Consider the following 21,635-nt stretch of genomic DNA (forward strand, 5'->3'; position numbering starts at 1 on the left):
AAGCTATTTCCATCCAAAGAGTTGTGTGGTGTTGAGGATTCCCAGGGTGAGACACACACACAAATCTTGCACAATGAATATAGGGAAAGAATATATATTTTATTAACTAAACTTGATTTGTGGGTTGCACATTATATTTACAACAATTGTGTTATTTTAGTCCCAAACTTTACTGGTAGAGGTGCAACAATTGTTATGGACTTTATTTTGGTATCATTAAATCTTCTGGCATTTACTAGTGAGTTTAATGTTTTGAGTGATCATAATCCATTGGTATTAACTCTGCATTTATATGTACAACAAGCATCACACCCTAGACGACTGGTAAATATAATAGCGAGTGGTTCCAATGGAGTAAGAATAAAATGGGGAGGGGTGAATCCTATCACCCTTACTGTTGCAGTAGTAGGAGCGGACAGAGAAAACATTGAGCTGCACCTAGAAGATGATCCTGGTTGTGGATTAGAACTTTCAAAGCTATATGTGCCTCTTTTAATAGTATGCTCACTAAATCAGATAGTGGGTGTAGAGATAAAACTTAAGTGTGATTTTACTGTGAGTGCATGAGTGCTCTTAAAAGACTGAAGAATGTACTGCACAAAGGACCTAGGGGTAAATTAAAGGGTGAGGGTCAATAAGGCTGAATCTTTCCCCATTCTGAGGTGTAAAACTATTTTTTTTTTCTCAGCACACATTTACAGAGTTTTAACTCACGGAATTTGTGAGCAGAAACATTTCAATGTGCAGTAACTTTGCACATGTAAAAAAAAAAAAATTCCCGGCACACATTTGCAGAGGATTACCTCGCGGAATTTGTGTATGGAAACATTTCAATAAGCAATTACTTTGTATATGCTAAAACAATTTTTTTCCCAGCACACCTTTGCAGAGTTTTACCTCACAGAATTTTGAGGTGGAAACATTTAATTTAATATAGCAATAACTTTACATATGTTCGGACCTCAACCCAGGTGCAACCTGCCATTTGAAAAGAATGAGCCAAAACATTGAGGGCCTCACTTATGAGGCCCTAGCCACGGAAGCGTGATTTTTTTAATGTTCCAGTGGTGCAGAGTGTCAGCCCATATTTACAAGGCCACGCAAAGCCACTTTGGCTTTTCATGGCCTTGTAAATATGGACCCCTTTCAAGAAAACCCCTGCGTGAAAGGGGAGTTCCCACGCAACACCCATGGAATCCGATGGAATCTGATGCATTACCAGATTTACAAGTCTGGGACTGGGTCAGATTCCTACGCCAACTCAGGGGTGGTGTTAAAGTGGAAAGAGTTTTTCCTCTTTCTATGTGTGCTGCATTCTACAGCACACATAGAAAGAGGAAAACACCATAAATGATTGTTCATGTGAAGCAAGGTGTCCGTGCCTGCACTTAAACAATCATCCCATGGTGCAAGGGTGCCTGCGTTGGCGTTTGGCAAGGATTTGTAGGCCAGCGCAGGGGAAAAGGACAGGAATGTGCCGTCTCTTATAGTAACAGCATAATCCTGCCCTTCTGTTTTAACGCAGGGCAGCGCAGCAAAAAGGCTTGCTGCGCAATAACATACTAAGTCAGGCCCTGAATTGATCTTCTTTATAATCTCCTTATGATACCTCTAGTGTTAACTAAACATACCTGGCACTATGGATCCGTTGTTATTGAAGTGCTATTTGGTGACATAGCTATCGATGGAGCAGCAGGTGCAGTGACACTGGGCACAGTTGAGTAACCTGCTTACTGCTCTTCATTATTATTGCTACTCACCCTTTGACAACTTTGATACACAACTGGGGTTATGAAAGGGATTCATTGGCACTGGATTAACTCGTTGATAAGATATTTATTCATGATCAGAATTTACAATATAATACACAAATGCTTACAACATGTTCTAATCAAATGTTTTATACCTCAATTTAATGCACTGTTACCTTTATTCAACAGTCACATGTCAATTTACATATTTTATATTACCACGCAGTACCCAAAATAAACATTTTAACCCGTCTACTTCTATTTAAGTCCATTTATTTGACTTATCCTAATGTTAGCAATAAAAACAGGTTCAAATATCTGTGGATATTGGTAATCCAGGAAGCATTTAACAATTCTAACAGTATAAAAATGGATGACAAATGCTAAACCTTGCAACAGAACTGAGTGTCATGACCTTCATAAAAGGGACACGGGTGTGTACAGAATGATATAGCTGAATGCAACAATCTTATTTTAAATATACATTCATCGCACAAAGTGAAAATAGTGTGCTTGCTTCTGTGTCTTCTTCATGTCATTCTGGTTAGGCATTTGAGATTAATTCTTTGCCATCTTCAGTTATCTGGAAAAAAAGAAAATCATATAATCAACATGGCTGGTCAGTATCAATTATTTTATGTCAGTTGTGCCTCTTTGCATTCAGATGTTCGTTGTCATACACAAAATAAAGATAACAAATTAAACACCCTCCAGCTATTAATCATTGCTCAATAAAGGCAAGTAGACACTTTTCATTAGAGTACGGGGGGGGCTGGGAATGCTGGAGCCTGAAGTCTTGATTACGAATGTTTCACGCGCCCACGGACTGCACAGTTCCACGTTTTGGGCCCTCGCGGGTCACAGCATTACAAAGCTCTTTTCGAAGAAGAAACTTCTGTGCAGAAACATAATTGGGGTTGCTGGGTGTCAGTGAACGTCTAGTCCACTAGCAATCAGCAGACAGTATCCCCTGTGGAAACTCTGCTCCACGCATCTCATTTTTGAGCACAGAGATTGACCTCATTACCTGAGGAGTGGTAGCTGGTGGGACATGTATCGCACCTGACAAAATTTGACTCCTCTGAGTTGGAATTTATGGGGTGTGATAAATACCACGCTGTTTGTATGTAGGGTGGAAATCTGAAACCAATACAGTGGATTCCCAGGGATAAGTAAGACCCGGTGATCAGCAGCACACATTCAGGTAACACCTGATTACAAAGAATAAGGTATTTTCACAAAGTAGGCCGCACTAGGAGGTAACAGCTGCCTTGGAAGGATGCCTTCCCAAAGCTGGTAGTACAGCGAAATGAACGTGAGACCTTGGAGGCTTTGAGATCAGAATAGAAACCTCTCTTCATCTCCCTGACCACTCAGACTGAGAGGACGCATGGCCTTCCTGGATTCATACATCCACCTGTTCCTATATCATAAGACAACAACAGCACTCGGAGGCTGGATCTTGTGTTAGGTAAGGGGATGGCCAAACTAAAGAACAGTAGACTGTGAAGGTACTTTTTAAATCGACCTTATAATATATTGAAAATAACATTATTTGTAGCCCCAAATAATCTCTGTACCTATCATAACCTGTGTGCCCGGTGCAAGCCGGTAGCTCTGTAGCAGGCATAAAGTTGAGCCACAGGAGACAAAGCCCCTGTGTGATGCATTCTGTCTGTCTCACTGGAAAAAGTCCATGTACGTACTTGTTAGTAAAAATATTACCGGTACAAAACGCTGTGCCACAGCAAAATGATCATGACATTTCATGTGCTAGCACACAAACATTTTTGTGCTACAAAATGCCATTAGATATGATGTTATTATATGTCATAGTGCTGTGAATATATGCTAAGCTGCTTTCAAGTCATTATGCATCTGTGAGTTGCTGAAATATTCCAGGGTATATATAGCCAGTTCCATTAAAGGGTTGCTAAGGTTGCTAACGTGTTTCAGGCACTCCTGATGTAAAAGGTAATATCTCTGAACTTTACTGTTATTTAGGGCTACATCGACTGCACCCCTGTAATCACATCAGCTCCCACCAAGTACAGTGTCATTGCAATGCCAGTCATCCACAGATGCCCTTACATGTGAATCGTGTCCCCAGCACGTAAAGTAGCCACAATTGCCTCAGCATGACACACTCCACTGCCATAAATCACATTAGCCCCGCAGCACGTAGTGCTCCATTACACGCTATTATGTACAGTAACCACAGCACTAAATGCACCACAGAAAAGCCACAGTCCACAATTATCTCTACCTATTAAGCAAGCCTTCATAATTGCCACATCATGTAAAGTACATACTTTCATGCCACTGTTCACAATTGTGCAAAAATGTAAACCACCACATTCACATAATTTCCATGCTGCCTTCCAGGTTGTAAATCATCAGTCATAACTATATCGACAATTGCATCAGGCTTGTAAGTGCCAAGGTCACGTTGATATCTACGAATATGTTCAGCAGGTAATGCAACATGCTGGAGGTATCCGTAATTACTGCTTCATTGTGCTCTACAGCTGAGTACAACCTGACAGGCACTACTGGTTTTACAGCATCAACAATAAGGCACGCTTGCATATAAACCACATAAAAGGCCTTTACTATTACTATGAAATCACCCTACGCTAACCAGCAATAAAGATTCCTCTGGGCAATTATACAAGTAAATGCAATGCTGTAAACAACAGAGAGAGGGGGAGGGGTGGGCGATCTGGCTGTAGGGAATACCTACACCAAGCAGCATGTCCCACAATGCTGTTGATGAAGCAGGAAAAGAGAGACTAACAAACATTTATATATCATGTAATAAAATCGTATAAGAAAATGTGATTTTAGCAAAAAAAAATAATGTGTGTAGAAAATGTGCCCACGAAGTAGTTCGCCATTATTATAAACAAGCTTAATTAATCATGAAAATTCGACAATGTAGTAATCCGTCATAATTGCAGCTATATTTTATGATTTTCTCGTTGAACTGTTATATGCTTAGCTTAAATTTAGCAGAGGCTTTGGCCTAGTGGCCTGGTCTCAATTTTAACTGCGTGGTTTTCACTTGTATTAACAAAGATGTGTTTTATACCTTTAAACTGTATTTATGAAAGGATAAATGTGTTATTCATTGTATTTTCCTTCTTAGGTACCAACTGCTTATTTTGACAGAGCCCAAGCTAGAAGTTTTCTAAATTCATGTTGATAAAATTCTTTTGCATGAAGCCCCACATGCCAATGCTAATAAGAGGATAGTTGAGGTATTCACTTGATGCACCATGCTGAATTGAAATCTTGTTATGCTGACCGATGTATGCAATTAGTCAAATTCAGTTACTCTTATTAGTGATTTAAATTGCTATAACCGAGTGCATTATAATCCAAATCCTGCATAGATTGCGTTTCTTACGTCGCTATGGACAGCTAGTAATGTTCGTATATGTATACCATTTGATTTTAAGACTTACTTATATTGTGCTAGCTTTGTTAATATAGGGAAATAAACTCATTAACTTTTAATAAAGAGGTGTGGTTATTCATGACTGAAAGGACATGGTGTGTCTAATTACTGATTTTTGCTTAACTAATTTGTTGTTTGATTACTAATTGAGTACTGGTTATTGATTGTAAAGGGTTATTGATTATTGATTTGAGGGATCCGACTATTTTTGGATGAGGAGAACTCAACTCAGTCAAAAGGTTCACCGACCTCCGGCGTGTCCAAGTATAAGTAATTTATAAGGACTGGACGCGCTATCACTGTAAACCAGTGCAACAGCATAGGGCTTAGGACAGATAGAAGCACCATGTCCTTTTCAAGCCTACCATGCTATACGTGGTTCTGTCTGCGCATGCCCGGGAGGAGAAACAGCACAGTTTCATGGGTCACCTGCTGTCTCCAACTTTATAGATTTATACAAATATCCAGTGTAATGAATGTGTCCCTCCTGCTGATTCCAGTTTAAAACAAATGTTTTAAATTCCAGAGTGATCGTATCCAGGCACTTCGTCTACACCTATAAATGAATGTGTCCCCAGCACTTGTTCAAGTTTTAAAAATAGTTTTAAAATTACAGTGTAAACTTTTCTTAGCTCCTTATATACACTCATAAACTCAAACTGCGGTAGATATAGCTACCACTTTAGAAGTATGTATAAGCCAACAATCTTCAGGAATTATCGAAATGTAGAAAAGTACCTAATACATTATACGGATTTATTTTATTCGAACTTGGTAACTGCAACGTTTTTTAATAAAAGGCTTAATATTTTAGACACCAACCTTATCACAGCTCTTGTCCATCAGAGCATTAGTGTCATCCAGGGTAAGAGGTCTGTTTTTGAGCTCCTGCTGACCTGTTTTAACTGAGGCAGCATTCTGGTTATGGAACTCTCTCGGTCAACCAGCAATGTTAGCGCATCAGCCCTTAATAATGAAACTTACAAGGGAGACGACAATAGGTTGATGAACCTTTTGATTCACTTCAAGGTTTTCCCACTATATATCCCGTACACGCAGATCAATAATCAATAACAATGAATAACATTAGTAATCAATAAGAGTCAGTAATTGTCACACACCATGACCTTGCAGTCATGAATAACCACACCTTTATGTAAAAGTTAGAATATTTATTATATTATAAATTAACAATGCTAATGTCACGTAAAATAATCTCAAAATCATTTGATAAACATACAGAAACAACACGGACTGTCCGAAGAGGCGAAATAATCGCAATCTAATCAAAGCCTGAGCTACTACACATTCTAAAGTTACAGTGCCAAATTAATAACAAGAATAACTGCGCAAATTATATTAAATACATTTAGATTCAGCAAAGGAAAGACATCAAATGTTATTACATGTAGCGAACTTCATCAGTGAAAAAACAAAACAAATAGACATAGCAAACATCATTGTAGTCAATATACCTATCCTTAGTTGGATCAGCAAGCTGTGACAGTCTTCATCCTCAGGCCATCAGGATTCAGCATCAAAGTTCAGAAACGGCAAAGTCTTTTAAGCAATGGAGTTAAGCACATCCCTTCTCAAGACAGTCAAGAAAGTACAGTGGCTGCCGTATTACGAGTCACAATCACCAAGTCGACAAAACACAGCCAGAAATCCAACACCGGCAGTGCCACTGACGGCGAAAGTGCAACTGCCTGCCCTCCGGGCCTGCCACGCGACATCATTCCGGCTGTCATATTATGAGTCACTTTTCAGCACAGCAGAACAGGTACGGCAGGAAACCATTAGTGGTGTGCACCGCAGCGGTATAGAAAATCACTGCCAATAGAAGGCAACACCAGATTGGACAGGTCGAATACCCCACACCTGAAACACATACACACACTACACACACCTACTCACTGCACCATAAGACACACAACCTCAAATCCCTGCGAATACTACCATGACCCAGAGATACACGGCCCACAAACCACTGCACATTGAGCATTTATTTTACATGGTGCACTTACCCCCACAACATGTCACGCCAAAAGCACCACGCTTCACTGACAATGAGTTGCGGGTCATGGTGGACGAGATCGTCAGAGTAGAGATACAACTGATGGGAGCACAAGTCCAGCAAACATTTGTTAGCCAGGAAAACCGAGCTATGGCAGAGGATCGTCGACAGGGTGAACTCAGTCAGCAGCTACCCACGCACAAGGGAGGACATCAGAAAGAGGTGGAACGACCTCAGGGGAAAGGTCTGTTCCATGGCATCCAGGAACAACATCGCCCTCAACAAAACTGGAGTTGGACCCCCATCTCCTCCCCTTGAGTTGACATACTGGGAGGAGAAGGTCTTGGGGGGTCATTATGAACCTGGCGGTTCAGACCGCCATGCCGGCGGCGGCAGCAAAGACCGGCACGGTGGTCTGAACCGCCATATATTGTTCACAGTGAGGGCCACCTGTGGCAGCCCTCCTCCACCGCCAGGCTGCTGCCGACAGGCAGCCTGACGGTAGAGGAAATCATTATCCAACAGCGCTGCCCTTCGGATAAAGATCCCTTTTCCTCCAGCCTTAAGGCTGGCGGAAGGGGTGCTCTAGGGGCCCCCATGCAGTGCCCAATCACGTAGGTCACTGCTCAATTTACGGGCAGTTGTCTGCGCAACAGGTGCTGCTGAACCCGCTGCACACCAACATTGGCAGCGGCTCCATTTGGAGCTCTGTCAATGTTGCGGCTGTTTTCCCTGCCGGGCCGGTGGGTGGAGGCGGGCGGAAACACTGTTTCCGCCCGCGTGCCCTGCGGGGAAAACTTTATACAGCCGGCGAGGGGTAGTCGCGCTGGCAGTCTTCTGTTGACCGCCAGCGCTGATCTCGACAGTTTTTGACACCAAAATCATAATGAGGCCCTTGGACATCATGCATCCTGAGGGCCTGACTGGAATCATCAGAGGGATTGACTCTGGTAAGGAAGCAACACCCCCCCTGACCACTAACCACTCCAGTCCTGCATGCCTCCCAAGCACCCACCACTCCCCATACTATCACAAACCACAAGACTGCACCCCACATTATCACCCCACCTTCCTGCTCTGCATGCCACACCAGCCCTCTCCCACCATCCACACACCCATCCCACACAATGCACGCTAAACATTCACAATCTCCTCAACTACCACTCCCACAGTCCATCTCTATGCACGCCGGGTCCGAATCACACTCACACCTCACAGTGGAGCACCTGCATGGACAATCATCCCACAGCCCACCAGATTGCTAGCCAACACCACCTCACTACCTATGGCAATTACAGCAATGTCAAACAGGAAAGCCACAACTACATATGATATGAAAAGCATGGCCCAAAGCCCATTCAGCATGCAGTGTCTGTATTGCTGCAAATGTCATAGCCATCCTTGGGTAACAAATCCACCCACTGCAAGCAGCACACCATGACACTACAACAATCTATCCACGTACTAACTCTCGCCCTTTCCTTTCACAGCTTACCATGCTACTGCCACCCAGCAGAGGATGCCAGGGACAGACAGCCCTCCCCAGGATGAAAGCCCCAGTGGATGTCTGGAGGACGACAAATTGCCTGGGCCATCTGGGCCGACTGGCCAGTCCACACCCAGCAGCCCCAACCTGGACACCCCGGACTCACCCTCCTGTGTGGCTACAACACATCAGCTAGCCCCTCCACCCCAAACCTGTGCCTCAGGGACCATTCAATTAGAGGTGTGCCCCACAGTACAGGGGCCTGAGTCAAGGGCACCCGCCCCAGACAATGAAAGCCATGGTGCTACTGGGAGTGGGCACACTGTGTCAGAGGCACAGGGGGGCAGGGGTAGTGGGAGGGGATCTGTTGTCCAAGGAAGGGGACAGCAACAACATCAGACTGGCCAGGAGCCCCTCACCCAAGTTCTGGGTGCACCCCACCAAACCCAGGACACCATGACCCAGATCCTTGTTACCCTGCAGGAGACCCAGAGGCTTCAGAGGTCGAACTATAAGGAGGCCATGCAGCAGTGGCAGATCCACAGTGCCACCATGGCCTCCATAGCAGGGGTGCTGACGGAACTTACAACCATCCTGCGTCAGTCCAACTCTCACCAGCAGGCCACTACCATTAGCCAGATCACATCCAAGCCCTTCATGTCAGCCTCAGCCAGTGGAATGGAGGCCCTGCCACCGGACATGAAGGACACCAGCACCCCTTCCTCTGTAGCTGAGGAGCCCCCATGCAAGCAAGGACGTCCAACCATACATCCAGCATCCACTGATACCAAGACCACCGCCAGGAAGTGAGCCACTTCAGAACATACCCCCGTTGTGTGTCACAGCAACACCCTGTTGACTGTCCACTGTCATAACTCCGTGTTCACATGGCCTTCATACTGGACTTCGACTCCCCACAGGTGGGCCAAGTACTTTGATGATCCCACTCGCCATGACCTCACTCATCAGCCCTTGAACTTGTCTTATAAAATAAACATCTTTGAGCACAGTTACTTCCTATGTCTTTATCTACCATCATTACAAAATAGACAGCCATGTGTAACAGGCAGACCATTGTCCCACCAATGTATGTGACAGTGCCAGAAGGGGAAGCAATCATTTTCAAGTTCTGAAATACAGATAATAGCACCACATCTAAAGTTATGGGTTTATACAATGCCCACATTGAGCACACAACCCTGGTGGCAGCAGTGCACACAGCAGATATTGCTACTGGTTACATAGCATGGCTTTTACACGTACCTGTATGTCAGTGGAAGTATTGTTATGTCAGCTCTGCTCTGGAATCAGCTGCAACCTCATTATCCTCCTCCTCATCACTCCCCAAGTCCCCTTCATCAGCCACTGGCACAGCTGCACCCTCCTCAGCATCCAGTAATGGGATGTGACGTCTGAGAGCCAAATTGTGTAACATGCAGCACGCTACAATAATCTGGCACACTTTTGCTGGTCAGCACTGCAAAGGTACATTTGCTGACCTGTTGAGTCCTTCCATGGGCCTCATTGAAACGGTTTTCAGCTGCTGTAGTCAGATGCCTGAGATGTGTCAATAGACATGGCAGGTTGGGATAACCAGAGTCACCTGTGTGCACAGATGTAATAGGCATATTGAAGACCGTAGGTAAATCAGGTAGGTGGCGTAAAGTGTTCACTATAAAGAGGCACACATATGGCACAATACATACCGATGAGCCAGGCACAATCCCTTTACAGTGGTGTCATCAGGTGTGGGATGCTGATGTTCTGCAGAATGTAGGCATCATGCACTGAACCTGGGAACCGTGCAGTCACTTGTGTGATGTGGAGGTCTGCAAGACTTACCACATGAACATTGGTTGAGTAGAAGCTTTGACGGTTCCTGAACACCTGTTCACTCCTCCTGGGTGGCACCAGGGCAATGTGCTACAGCGTAGAATGCTGCCTTCCCAGGGGCAGATCGTCACGTTGGGGGAACCTGATATAGCTGCCTATATGTTTGAGTAGGGGACATAGGACGTTCTTCAAGACGTAGCTGAACATGGGCTGGGACACCCCAGCAACCCAGCGCACTGTAATTTGGAAGGACCCTGAGGCAAGAAAGTGGAGGACTGCCAACCCCTGTACTGGGGGTGTGATGGCATTGGGATGACGAATACCAGGCCACAAATCCAGCTCCAACAGCCTCACAAGCTCCATGATGGTCTGGCAGTTTGGCCGATAGCACGGGATGACTTGCCACTCTTCAAGGGTGGCAAGACCTACCAGGGGTCTGTAGACTGGAGCATTCCGCACCATCATTCTTCCACCGTATCTGGGAATAGGAGGGAGTAGCAATCATTATGTGCATTAAGAACTGTGTGGACGCAGTGGAGCTGTGCACAGGTCACTGTAATACATCCATGTTGCACCTCATAAACACCCTCTATACACATTGTAGAAGTAAAATGGCAGCCGCCTGCCCTGCATGCACAGGACAAATGGAAGTGAGTGAATCCCGCCGGCGTAAGACGCCATGGCCGTAGGCGGTCGCAAATGCCATGCAACTCCTCATTGGTTAACATGGTTGCCTATGGGAGACATGAGCCAATGGTGGTCACCGCCGGCGGTGACAGTGATGTCCGTGGCAGACGTGACCGCCATTTCATGTGCTCATGTTCACTTGACTCCTGGCACTTGTGCTGAGAAGACCTCCACTGCGTGTGCTGCTGTGTGCTGACTCTGGTAGTCAATATGCCACGTGCTGCAGGGGATAGGGCCCCAGCCTTCTCACGGGAAGAACTAGAGAAGCTTTTGGAGGGTGTCCTACCCCTGTATGCCCAGTTGTATGAGGCACCAGGTCAGCAGGTGAGTCCACTGTGATTGTACTGTCTGTGAGTGGTACGAATGTGGGCGAGGGCCTTGGGACGAGAATGAGTGACTTGTAGAAGGACCTGGCTGAGGGCTGTGAGGACAACTGGAATGTTGAAATGTGCGTATGTTTATGAGATGTGTTGTGTAAAAATGCAGTCCCTAAGATGCCATGCTACATGACTGTCTCCTTTTCTCTGTGTCACCCATGCAGGTGAGCTTCCATCAGAAGAAGGGGAGTTGGCGTGCCATCGCCATGCAAGTGCGGACCCTGGGGGTCCATGCCCAGTGGAGTAACCACTGCAGGGATCGGTCGGAGGACCTGAAATGCTGTGCCAGGAAGACCGGTGAGGCCCAGTGGGGGACAACCTCCCAACAATGGAGAGGTGGAAGTGCCCTTCGGACCCTGACCCCCCTTCTGTCCTGCATTTTGTCAGTGGCATACCCTGAGATGGATGGGCACTTGAAGGCAGCACAGCAGCCACAAGGGAGTTCACATTCGTACATAGGTTATGTAGTGAGTGATAGGTGCAGCATGTGCAGTGTGTGAAGGCTGTGGAATGTGTGCTAGGTAGCTACTGTCGGACTAGGTTTGGGACAAATTGAGGGCAGATGTACTACATACATGTGTAAAAAGGCCATGCAGGATGTGAGTTAAGGTTAACTTAACTGCTAAGTAACATCGATGACATGGCAGCTGTGTAGCAGATGAGTAGGGTATTTTATGTGGACAGGGTCCTTGCTTCTGGAGTTAACACACATTGTAGTCCCAACTATCCAAACCATGTGGCTGGGGCCATATCCCTATCTGCTGTCATCTGTCTGCTGTCATGTGGTATATGTGTAGTCTGCAAAGCCTGAGGTTTCACATCACACAGCTATATGTGCATGGGTTAAGTGGCTGTACAAGTATGCCTCCAAACACTCATAGAGTATTTAGTTTGGGTCTTGAGATCGTAAAGAGCCATGACCCAATGGGCTGGTTCAGCCATGTGTTGAGGGTTTGGCTTTCATCCTGTACAGGAATGAATGTGTGTCAGCATGTATGGAACACGTGCATGACTGTGGTGGAACGCATGGTCTGTTATTGAAGTGGCATGTGTGTGTGAAGGCATGGCATGTAATGACATGACATTAGATAATGTTGTAGTGACTTGTGTGTGGCTGTTGTGCTGGCATTGACCAACTGCTCCCTGTCTCTCTCTCCCATCCTGTATCTCACTGTCCCACCCTCCCTCCCTCTCCTCCACTATCTTTGTGTGCATCAGCATCATCTGGTGAAGGAGAAGGGCCATCGGCGAGTGGGGAAGCTGCATCCCACAGGACCCACGAGGCTGATGCCAGCGGAGCCGAGGGGACCAGTGGGACAGAGGGCGAGTGGAGCACCACGGGGGAGACAGGAACAACTACACCATCATCAGATTCTTCCTCCGATGGTGACTCACTGGTGGCTGTGGAACCTTCAGGGCCTATGCCTGCACCATCCTTGTCTGCCACCCCCTTACCAGCACCACTCTCCCTGTAGCTCCCCACCCAGCTGCCTGTGCCCGCTCACCCAGGAGTGTGGGCATCTCCTTCGCCCCAAGCACCTCTGCCCCTGCCCCAGTCATCCCTGCTGCTATCAATGATGAGGCTATTGACCTCCTGGCATCCATCTCTGTTGGGTAGACAACCATTGTGAATGCCATCCAGGGACTGGCATCCCAGATGCAACAGTCAAATGCGTTCCTGGAAGGCATTCATGGTGCCCTGTCTGCCCTTCAGAGATCGTTTCTGGCTCTGGCCTCCTCATTGATTGCAGCCAGTGTTCCTTTTTCTTCCGTCCCCATCCAACTACCTGTTCCCACTCCCACATCCCTCTCCAATTTCCCATCCAAAGCACACTTTCATACCCCCATGCATCCCCTCCATTAGACCAGAGCGCAATGACAATCACATGCACCACAAAACCACCACCGCCATGCACACACCCACCATTCAGACACACACACAACAACATCCACTCCCTACACTGACTCCCCATCCTTTCCCCCCCCACAGTCACATTGCCACTCATACCTGCAGACACCATTTCATCAGTCCCATGTTCAGGCACATGTGCTGTCACTGCCACTGTCACCACAACAGCAGACCCCCATTAATACACCCCATACACCACTTCCTCACGCACCACAATAGTCAACACACCCACATGCAGCACATTCACCCTACCTGCACACACTACCCCAACATTCACTCACACATCCCCTTTGCCATCTCCCTGTGTCTCCTAACCTCCTTCTCCCAGTACACCTATACGTCCACACTCATCCACCCAACACACACCCACCACACACATATCATACACCCATGCACCAGCACCCAAACCACATCCACGTACACACCTGTCAACCATCCCCTCTCCCTCCACTTCCAAACGCCTTACCCATGACCTACCAGCTGCCCCGAAAAAAAGATTCCTACATGAGTTTTCCTTGTTCCCGTCCCCTGGCACAGTCCCTGTTCCCCCCAAATGCTCTGCTACCCTTCCCACACCCCTTCCTTCCACCTCCCTGTCCTCCTTTGGACTGAGCCATGCCCCGCAGATAGTAGTCTGCAGTGCTGCTATGACAAGACCGGCACCTCACACCTCCAGGCCTGATACCACTCCATCTGGGTCCCCCTGCTGTTGTGGCCTCCACCGCCGTCCCACCAAAGAAGGCAGGGAAGAGGGGCAAGGCTAACGCATCCCCCAGAAAGCAGGACAGTAAGGAGGGGAAGCCTAGAAACAAGAGGAGGGACACCCCATACAAACCCTGCCCTATGGAGGTCTGCACATTGCAGTCAGGAATCAAGTTGGCCACTCCTCAAATGCCCAGTGTGCTCAGGACATTTGGACACTCATGCACTGGCACCTCTAGCATTATGTGAATATTTGTTTTCATTACGGTTTTTATATGTCAAATTATATTTATCTACAACAGCACCATTGGTGTCATTGCTACATAGCTTGTCCTGGCTTTCCTTGTGCATGTATCTGTGGTGAATGTGCATTTGTGCATGTGTGTGTGTACTAATGTCTTTCCCTCCAGTGTGTGCTAGGCTGGGGTACTTACGGCTCGTGTCTATGTCGGCGTCACTGGTCCTGGTGATGTCAATGGTCAGCAGGAGCATTGGAAAGACTTGCAATTCGCGTGCCTACGGATGTGCCTGTGTTCCAGAAGGTGTGTACTTCCTTTTCTGTTGTTTGTTTCTGCAGCAGTTAGACCGCACTGAAAGTCCTGGCGGTGTGTGACCTCGTAATACGGTGGGTGAAAACTGTGTGACCGCCACCCTGAAGAGGCGTTCCACCGGCAACAGTGGTCTGTCCACAATGGCGGTCCGGACAGAAACCTGACTGTGTTCTGCAGGTGCCTTCACAGTACTCGTTATATGGTGGTCTGACCGCCAGGCCCGCAGTGGTGCGACCGCCAACTCCACTGCGGCGGTCCACTGACCGCCAAACTCGTAATGAGGGCCAGAGTCTCCATTGTATTCTCCTGAGAAAGTCAGTCTCACACACATTACATAAAACATTGTTGCATTAGCTAGTACAGGATCTTCTAGCAAGCAGTTCTCATGAGAAAGGCCTTTAGGTTTGAGCACATGGACAGTGCCGTGGAAAATCACAATTTAATTCTCTAAGCAGACATTTTATTAAACGCCTAAGAAATGCAGCTTGACACAAGGCTGGGCAACTAGGCCAAGACCCCCGATAGGTTAAGGCCTGCAATTAATAAAGCTAATACACAATAAAAGACCCTTAATATGACATATTACTACATTAATCAAACATGAGCTCAATATTTCATATTAAGAAGCCATTAATAAGTACGCTTCGTGAACATTGGTAGCCACTAAGGTTCTTGCACCTTCAGATGCGTGCATTATTTTTCCCTACGTTATTTAATTTTCTACGCAAATCCAACATTCAAATTACATGAATATTCATTAAAAAATCATTAAAAACTCAGCGTTAACAGTCCCTCCTCTGATGACTAAATGTGTCATCACACAGGACCTTCTGTCATTTCAGTCCCATCAAATCTCCGCTCCCTTTTCAAATTTTCCTTAAACATATTTTCCCTTTTCTTTTCTTCCCTCCCCTGATTATTCTTCGTCTTCTTTAATTTGATCCTTCTACACAATTTGCATATTCCCCATATTCCAATTAAACAAATCACAATAATCAATATCCCCTGTATTATTTTCAATAATATCCCTTTCCCAATGTTGCTGAACCTATTTCCCACTGAAGCAAACTTTTTGCCACCTTTCTCCCAAACACCTGGTTCCTTTAATTCTTTCAAATCAACACTCTCATTAGTCAGATTAGTAAGTAAGCTTCTAATTTCTTTACTATTTCCAGAAATAAATGAAGAGCAATGCCTAGAATTAAGCATTTTACAAACTCCACCATCCTTTGCTAAACGAATGTCTAATGGAAGGTGGTTCTGAAGAGTCATAGCTCTTTCAGTAGCTAATTCAGTATCTATCAGGATCATTGCTCCTGAAACATTTATCAGCATGTTATCCACAATAGTAGACAACTTTTGAATCTTTATTGAATTCAGAACAACACCTACTGAAGGTATCATTGTTCCAAATATATTTCCCACTATACTAGGATACTCTCTCCTTTGTCTAATGTGATGTAATTCAGTCATTTTTGTAAATTTCTTTAAAACGCCAATTTGAAACATCTTTGGGAAAACAATCCCCAAGTAACATGTACCATACCATCCTCTTGGAAGACAATAATAAGCATTAGGCCCACATGTAATACATGCCAGGAATCGCTGGATCCGGTCTATTCAACATAAATATCCATTTACTCTGAAACAAACACACGTCTACATTCACTCGTTCCCACAAATAAAGTGTCAGTACAAGACTTAGGCCTATATACACAAAACTTCCCTGCATGTTGCACATCAAAAGCTAATTTCCCTTGTGTTTTTATTACACTGAAAGCATAATCATTCATGAAAGTCTTTTTCTCTAAGCCTTTTTCTAATTTCTCTTTCAATGCCTTTCTCCTGCCATCTGTGTGATCTAAGAAGCTCTTTTCTAAAGATGTAAATAAGCATGTCAGGTTATTTCTGTGTGCGTAAGCTGTGACAAAAGTTAATGTAGGCTCAAAGAAACCTTAAACTAATATTATGTCATTATCCTTAGCTACTCAACTCAGATACCTAGTTATGGGGACAAACGAAAACACCATACAGTGGTTGGAATAGAAGTACTGAATGTACTCCTCGTTATAGAATCTTGTTAGTAACAGACTACAACTTTTCCCATAAGTAAGAGGCAAACTATGATAGGTAACTCCTTCTTCGACTGATGAAGGAATCTGCGTACACACAAAACAATTCTTTGCATCCATCATCTCAACATACTCACTCAATAGGCGATAGAAGACATTAGAAGAAACTTCCCCTTGTGAATTACTACCAACGTGCAGATACTTGTCATCTAACCTAAACTTCTCTACTGCTGTTAATGCAGTAGTTGTCTCTAAAGCTAAAGAAAATTTAGAAGAATGCAGCGAAAATCAAAAACAAAAACAAAACTCTTCTTTTAGCAGTTACTTAAAGCTTTCAGTCTCACTTCCAGGATCCTTTGTCAAAAATCAGTAAGCTTGTCAAAAATCGGTCTAGTATCTTGTCAAATCAGGCTATATTGTCAAATAGGTTATCAAAGTCTTTTCTGGTTACTTTTCAACAGTCACTTTCTCTTGGCACTTTCTCAGATTTGTCTCAACAGTTCAGTTCATTAGCATCCTTCAAGTGCCAAATAGTGACCTGGAATGTCTTGATCAAAACAAAAAGTATTTCTTCCATTCACTTGTAGTTGCATATGCCCATTCAGGACCTGCGTACCTTCGACTTGCTATTCTCTTTCTTTTCAACTTACGATCACCATTCAGTTCTCCTTCATTTAGATCTTCTCTCCTTGTTGTATCTACTTCTTCCTCGATTTTTATTTCAACAACTACTTCCTTTCTATTTGCTTGTGACTCCGGTCACTTATCTCCTTTCAGTGGACCTTATGTCAATGCTCTTTTCAGTGTTGAACTTGAAACCTTTTCTTGCTCTGCAGGATTTTCTCTTGACGGACCTGCAACTGGTTCAGGAGGAGCCAGATCACATTGACTTTGATCCGCCTCAACTTCTTTCCCCTCTGGCAACTGCTTTGTTTGTCTCTCAAAATCATCTACTTCTGGGAAAGCCCTCCTCTGACTAGGCTCTCCTGCCACCTGAATTGAGATAGGCTCACCGTCATCCTCCTGGAGGGCTTCTCCTTTGTCTCTCACAGGAGTGACTGAACTGTCCTCAATGGGCTCCGATTCGGCCTCAGTTCCTCGTTCTTCTCTTTACAGCTGTGAGGCTTGTTCGGTCGTTGTTGGCACTCTCAACAACTCCTCTTCATCGTCCTAAGGACATGCCACTTTCTTTATATGGCTAGTGTGGATCCAGTTCGGAACTCCAGCGCAATTCACACTGTGGTAGTAACCAGAACTACCTGGAACGGTCCTTTCCAGCGAAGCACCAAACACGTCTTCCACACGTGTTTCCGGACCACAACCCAGTCACCGGCTTTCATTGTGCCCTGGGTCATGGATCGGTGGCAGTGTGATGGCTTCCAACTGCTGAGAGAAAGAGCGAACCACATCAGCCAGACCTTTGCAGTAGTCTAACACCATATCATCTGTAATGCGTACAAGCGCATTTGCAGGCACCACTAGCAACCTCATTGCTCAGACCATGAGGATTTAATGCGGCTACAATCCTGTCTTCCTGTCCGGTGTGTTTCTAATTGTCATCAGAACTGAGGCAGTGTGTCGGCCATTTCAGATTCGTGGACGCACACATCTTTGCCACTCCTGATTTCAAAGTACCATTTATGTGTTCCACTAGTCCTGATGCTGCAGGGCGGTAACTACAATGCAACCTCTGCTCAATGTTCAATGCTGCACGCTTGGATTTAAGTACTTCATTGTCGAAGTGACTTCCTCTATCTGATTCGAGAGAGCAGGAAACCCAAAATGTGGTTTCAGTTCCCTAAGCAGCAGTATCCTTACTGTGAGGCTGTCATTTCTTCGGGTAGGGTACGCTTCAATCCAGTGACTAAAGATGCAAACAATCACCAACACATATCTCAATCCTCCACACACAGGCACCTCAATAAAATCCATTTGCATTCTGGACCTCCTGCTCTTTCAGTGTGGCTCAAATTAACCACAGTCCCTTTCCCTGCGTTCATTTGCTGGCAAATGACGCAACAATGTCAAACTGCTTCAGCAACTTGTCTAAACTTTGGATTTAACCAATTATGCTTGAACACACGAATCATGGCATCCCTCCTAATATGTGTTTGACCATGATAATACCTAGCCATTTGGGACAACAGACTATTTGGCAGAACCAATTGACCTTCTCCTGAAACTCACAGTTCATCCTGTCTCTGTACAGATTTCATTTTGCTCCATGTTAGTTTTTCTTCCCTGTCAACATTATTCTGCAATGCTTTCAATTCTTCCAATGTATCTATCACATGTAATACATAACTTGGACCTGTTTCAGCTTCCTTAGGTAACAATTCCCACTTATCCTTGGATGATATGCAGTTCAATACGCAAAACCTTGCGACTCGATCCGCATTGCCATTCCCCATTGACACAAAATCTTGCGATTTCAGATGTGCACTGCATTTCACCACGGCAATCTTTTCAGGCATTTGGATAGCATGCAACAATTATTTAATTCTTTCACCATTTCTCACTGGTGAACCAGAAGAGGTAATGAAACCTCTCTGTGACCACAACAGGCCGAATTCATGGACTATTCCAAATCCATTCTGGCTATCCATATAGATGGTAACCTTTAGCTGAGCAGAAACATGGCAAGCTCTAGTAAGGGCTACCAGTTCCGCCATTTGTGCAGAATGTACTCCTCGAAGCCAAGACACTTCCAGGATACCAGAAATTGTGCACACAGCATATCCTGCTCTCAGTGTCCTTGTATTGTCTATAAGACAAGAACCATCAACAAAGATAATATGGTCATTTTCTTCCAATCGGGTGTCTTTATTATCAGGTCTCGGTTTTGTGCACAGATCAGTTACTTCAAGACAATCAATGTCTTCCAACTTTTCAATTTCAACATTTTTATTTTTAAGTAAAGTTGCCCGTTTCAGCACTGTACATCTTTTCAATGACACATTTGGTGACCCTAGAATACTCGTCTCATAACTGGTCAATCTTGCATCAGTTAGATATTGGGTTTTGTTGTGGGTAAGGAGAACTTCAACAGAGTGAGGGACCATTATTGTTAGGGGGTGTCCCATCACAATGCCTTCATACTGTGTAAGGCTCTGTTCAACCGCTGCAACTGCATGCAGACAGCCTGGTAAAGCTGCTGCGACTGGGTCCAAAGTAGCTGAAAAGATGCTACTGGGCGGTTTACACCTCCATGGTCCTGTGTCAAGACAGACAAAGAACATGCATCATGCTCATGGCAAAACAATGTGAAAGACTTAGGCCCTGATTTATACTTTTACACTAACGCAGTTTTGCACCAGAAAGTTTAAAAAATGGGGCAAAGCAAACTTTGCACCATTTTTTTACCCCTCCTCCCTCCGTGCACCATTTTTGCATGGGAGTATAAATATGGCATTAAGGCCATAGTGTCATTTTTTGCACGGAACCCCTACCTTGCGTCTCATTAAGGCAAGGTAGGTTTCCACGTTAAAAAAATTACTTTAACTCTATAAATTTGGCACAAGATGGGTCTAGCGCCAAAATATAAATATGGAGTTAGTTTTGCACCAAATTAGAGTGAAATAAAATGACGCTAATTCAGTGCAAACAGAGTATAAATATGCCCCTTAGTGTAATCAGGCATATCCAAAGCAGAACTTTGCACAGACTCTCTCTCAATTCAGAAAATGCTTTCATGCAAGCGTGTCTCCAAGGGCTTGCTGGCTTGCCCTTGGTTCTTGGGGACTGCCTGCAACTCTTGTGGTGCTACTGGAATCTGCCATCTGTGAGTCTCACCCCTGCCTCTGGTGCCCCTTCCAGTCTTGGGCCTCAGATGTGGGTACTGAAGCTGAATTCTGCAAAAAATAATGAATCGTCTCGAGTGCGGGAGAAATTGTGGTGCGTTGCTCCTTCAACACTCACACAGAGGCTGTTCGACGACAGCAGATTCACAGCCTGCACAGCCGAACAATGACGCTCTGTGCAGCTTGACAACCAAGCATGCATTCACTTCAGTGGAGCACAACGACAACGCAGTGGCTCAACTTAGTGGGTGATACCACAGCATCAAGCCCTGGATATCAATGCTTTGTTCCATCAAAGATACTGTTTCAGTGGACCCTGCATGGGTTCTGTAGCCGGCCTACTGTTCTTTGCGGTCAGGCTGAACTTTGGATTTGCACCAGTCTCTTGTGACTTCAAGTAACCTTTTGACCACTAGTGACTTCTAAGTGCTATTTTTAGTTTAATCTTCAAAGATTCATATCTCAACATCTACTGATTGAAGTTTTGTCATTTTGTCATCTTGTTTTACTCAGATAACTATCCTCTATTTTTCTAAACTGGTGTGGAGTCTTTTTTGTGGTCTTTTGATTGTGTTGCTTTACACATTGGCTCTTAAGTTACTGCTCTGTGCCAAGCTATAAGATGGTGAGCACAACTTAATTTAAAGTGTGAATCTGACCTAACCTGACTAGGATTGTGGTCCCTTCTTGAACAGAGTACAAACCTCTGCCAACTAGAGACTCAATTTCTAACTACCCTTTAATCCTTTTGCACTGGGTACCCGAAAATATTCTCACCTCTTTGACATACATTTTTGACAATGCAAAACTATTTTTGTATTCATTTTTTCTGTAATAGTACCCTACCTTATTTATGACTTGTCTTTCATACCTTCCTCCAGGGTATGAATCCATCTTTTTAAGACTCAACCTATTGTTAGACAAACTTTTAAATAAATTCTCAGAAATAATTGTTAGCCTTGAGCATGAGTCAAAAAAGGTTTTGACTTC

The 21,635-nt window shown here is 44.8% G+C and overlaps 1 protein-coding gene across 7 annotated transcripts in view; it reads right to left on the minus strand.

The window, feature by feature from the left end:
- Positions 1–1,816: 1,816 nt before the first annotated feature.
- The window catches only part of LOC138300566 (uncharacterized), a 960,785-nt gene continuing 940,966 nt past the window's right edge, over positions 1,817–21,635 (minus strand). For all 7 annotated transcript variants that reach the window (XM_069240117.1, XM_069240136.1, XM_069240146.1 and 4 more), the window contains one exon: positions 1,817–2,334. In XM_069240117.1, the coding sequence (XP_069096218.1) occupies positions 2,296–2,334 (39 nt within the window). In that variant the 3' untranslated portion in view covers positions 1,817–2,295. The remainder of the gene's footprint in view (positions 2,335–21,635) is intronic.

The sequence above is a fragment of the Pleurodeles waltl genome, chromosome 1_2 (genome assembly GCF_031143425.1).
Source record: "Pleurodeles waltl isolate 20211129_DDA chromosome 1_2, aPleWal1.hap1.20221129, whole genome shotgun sequence".
Lineage (NCBI taxonomy): Eukaryota > Metazoa > Chordata > Amphibia > Caudata > Salamandridae > Pleurodeles > Pleurodeles waltl.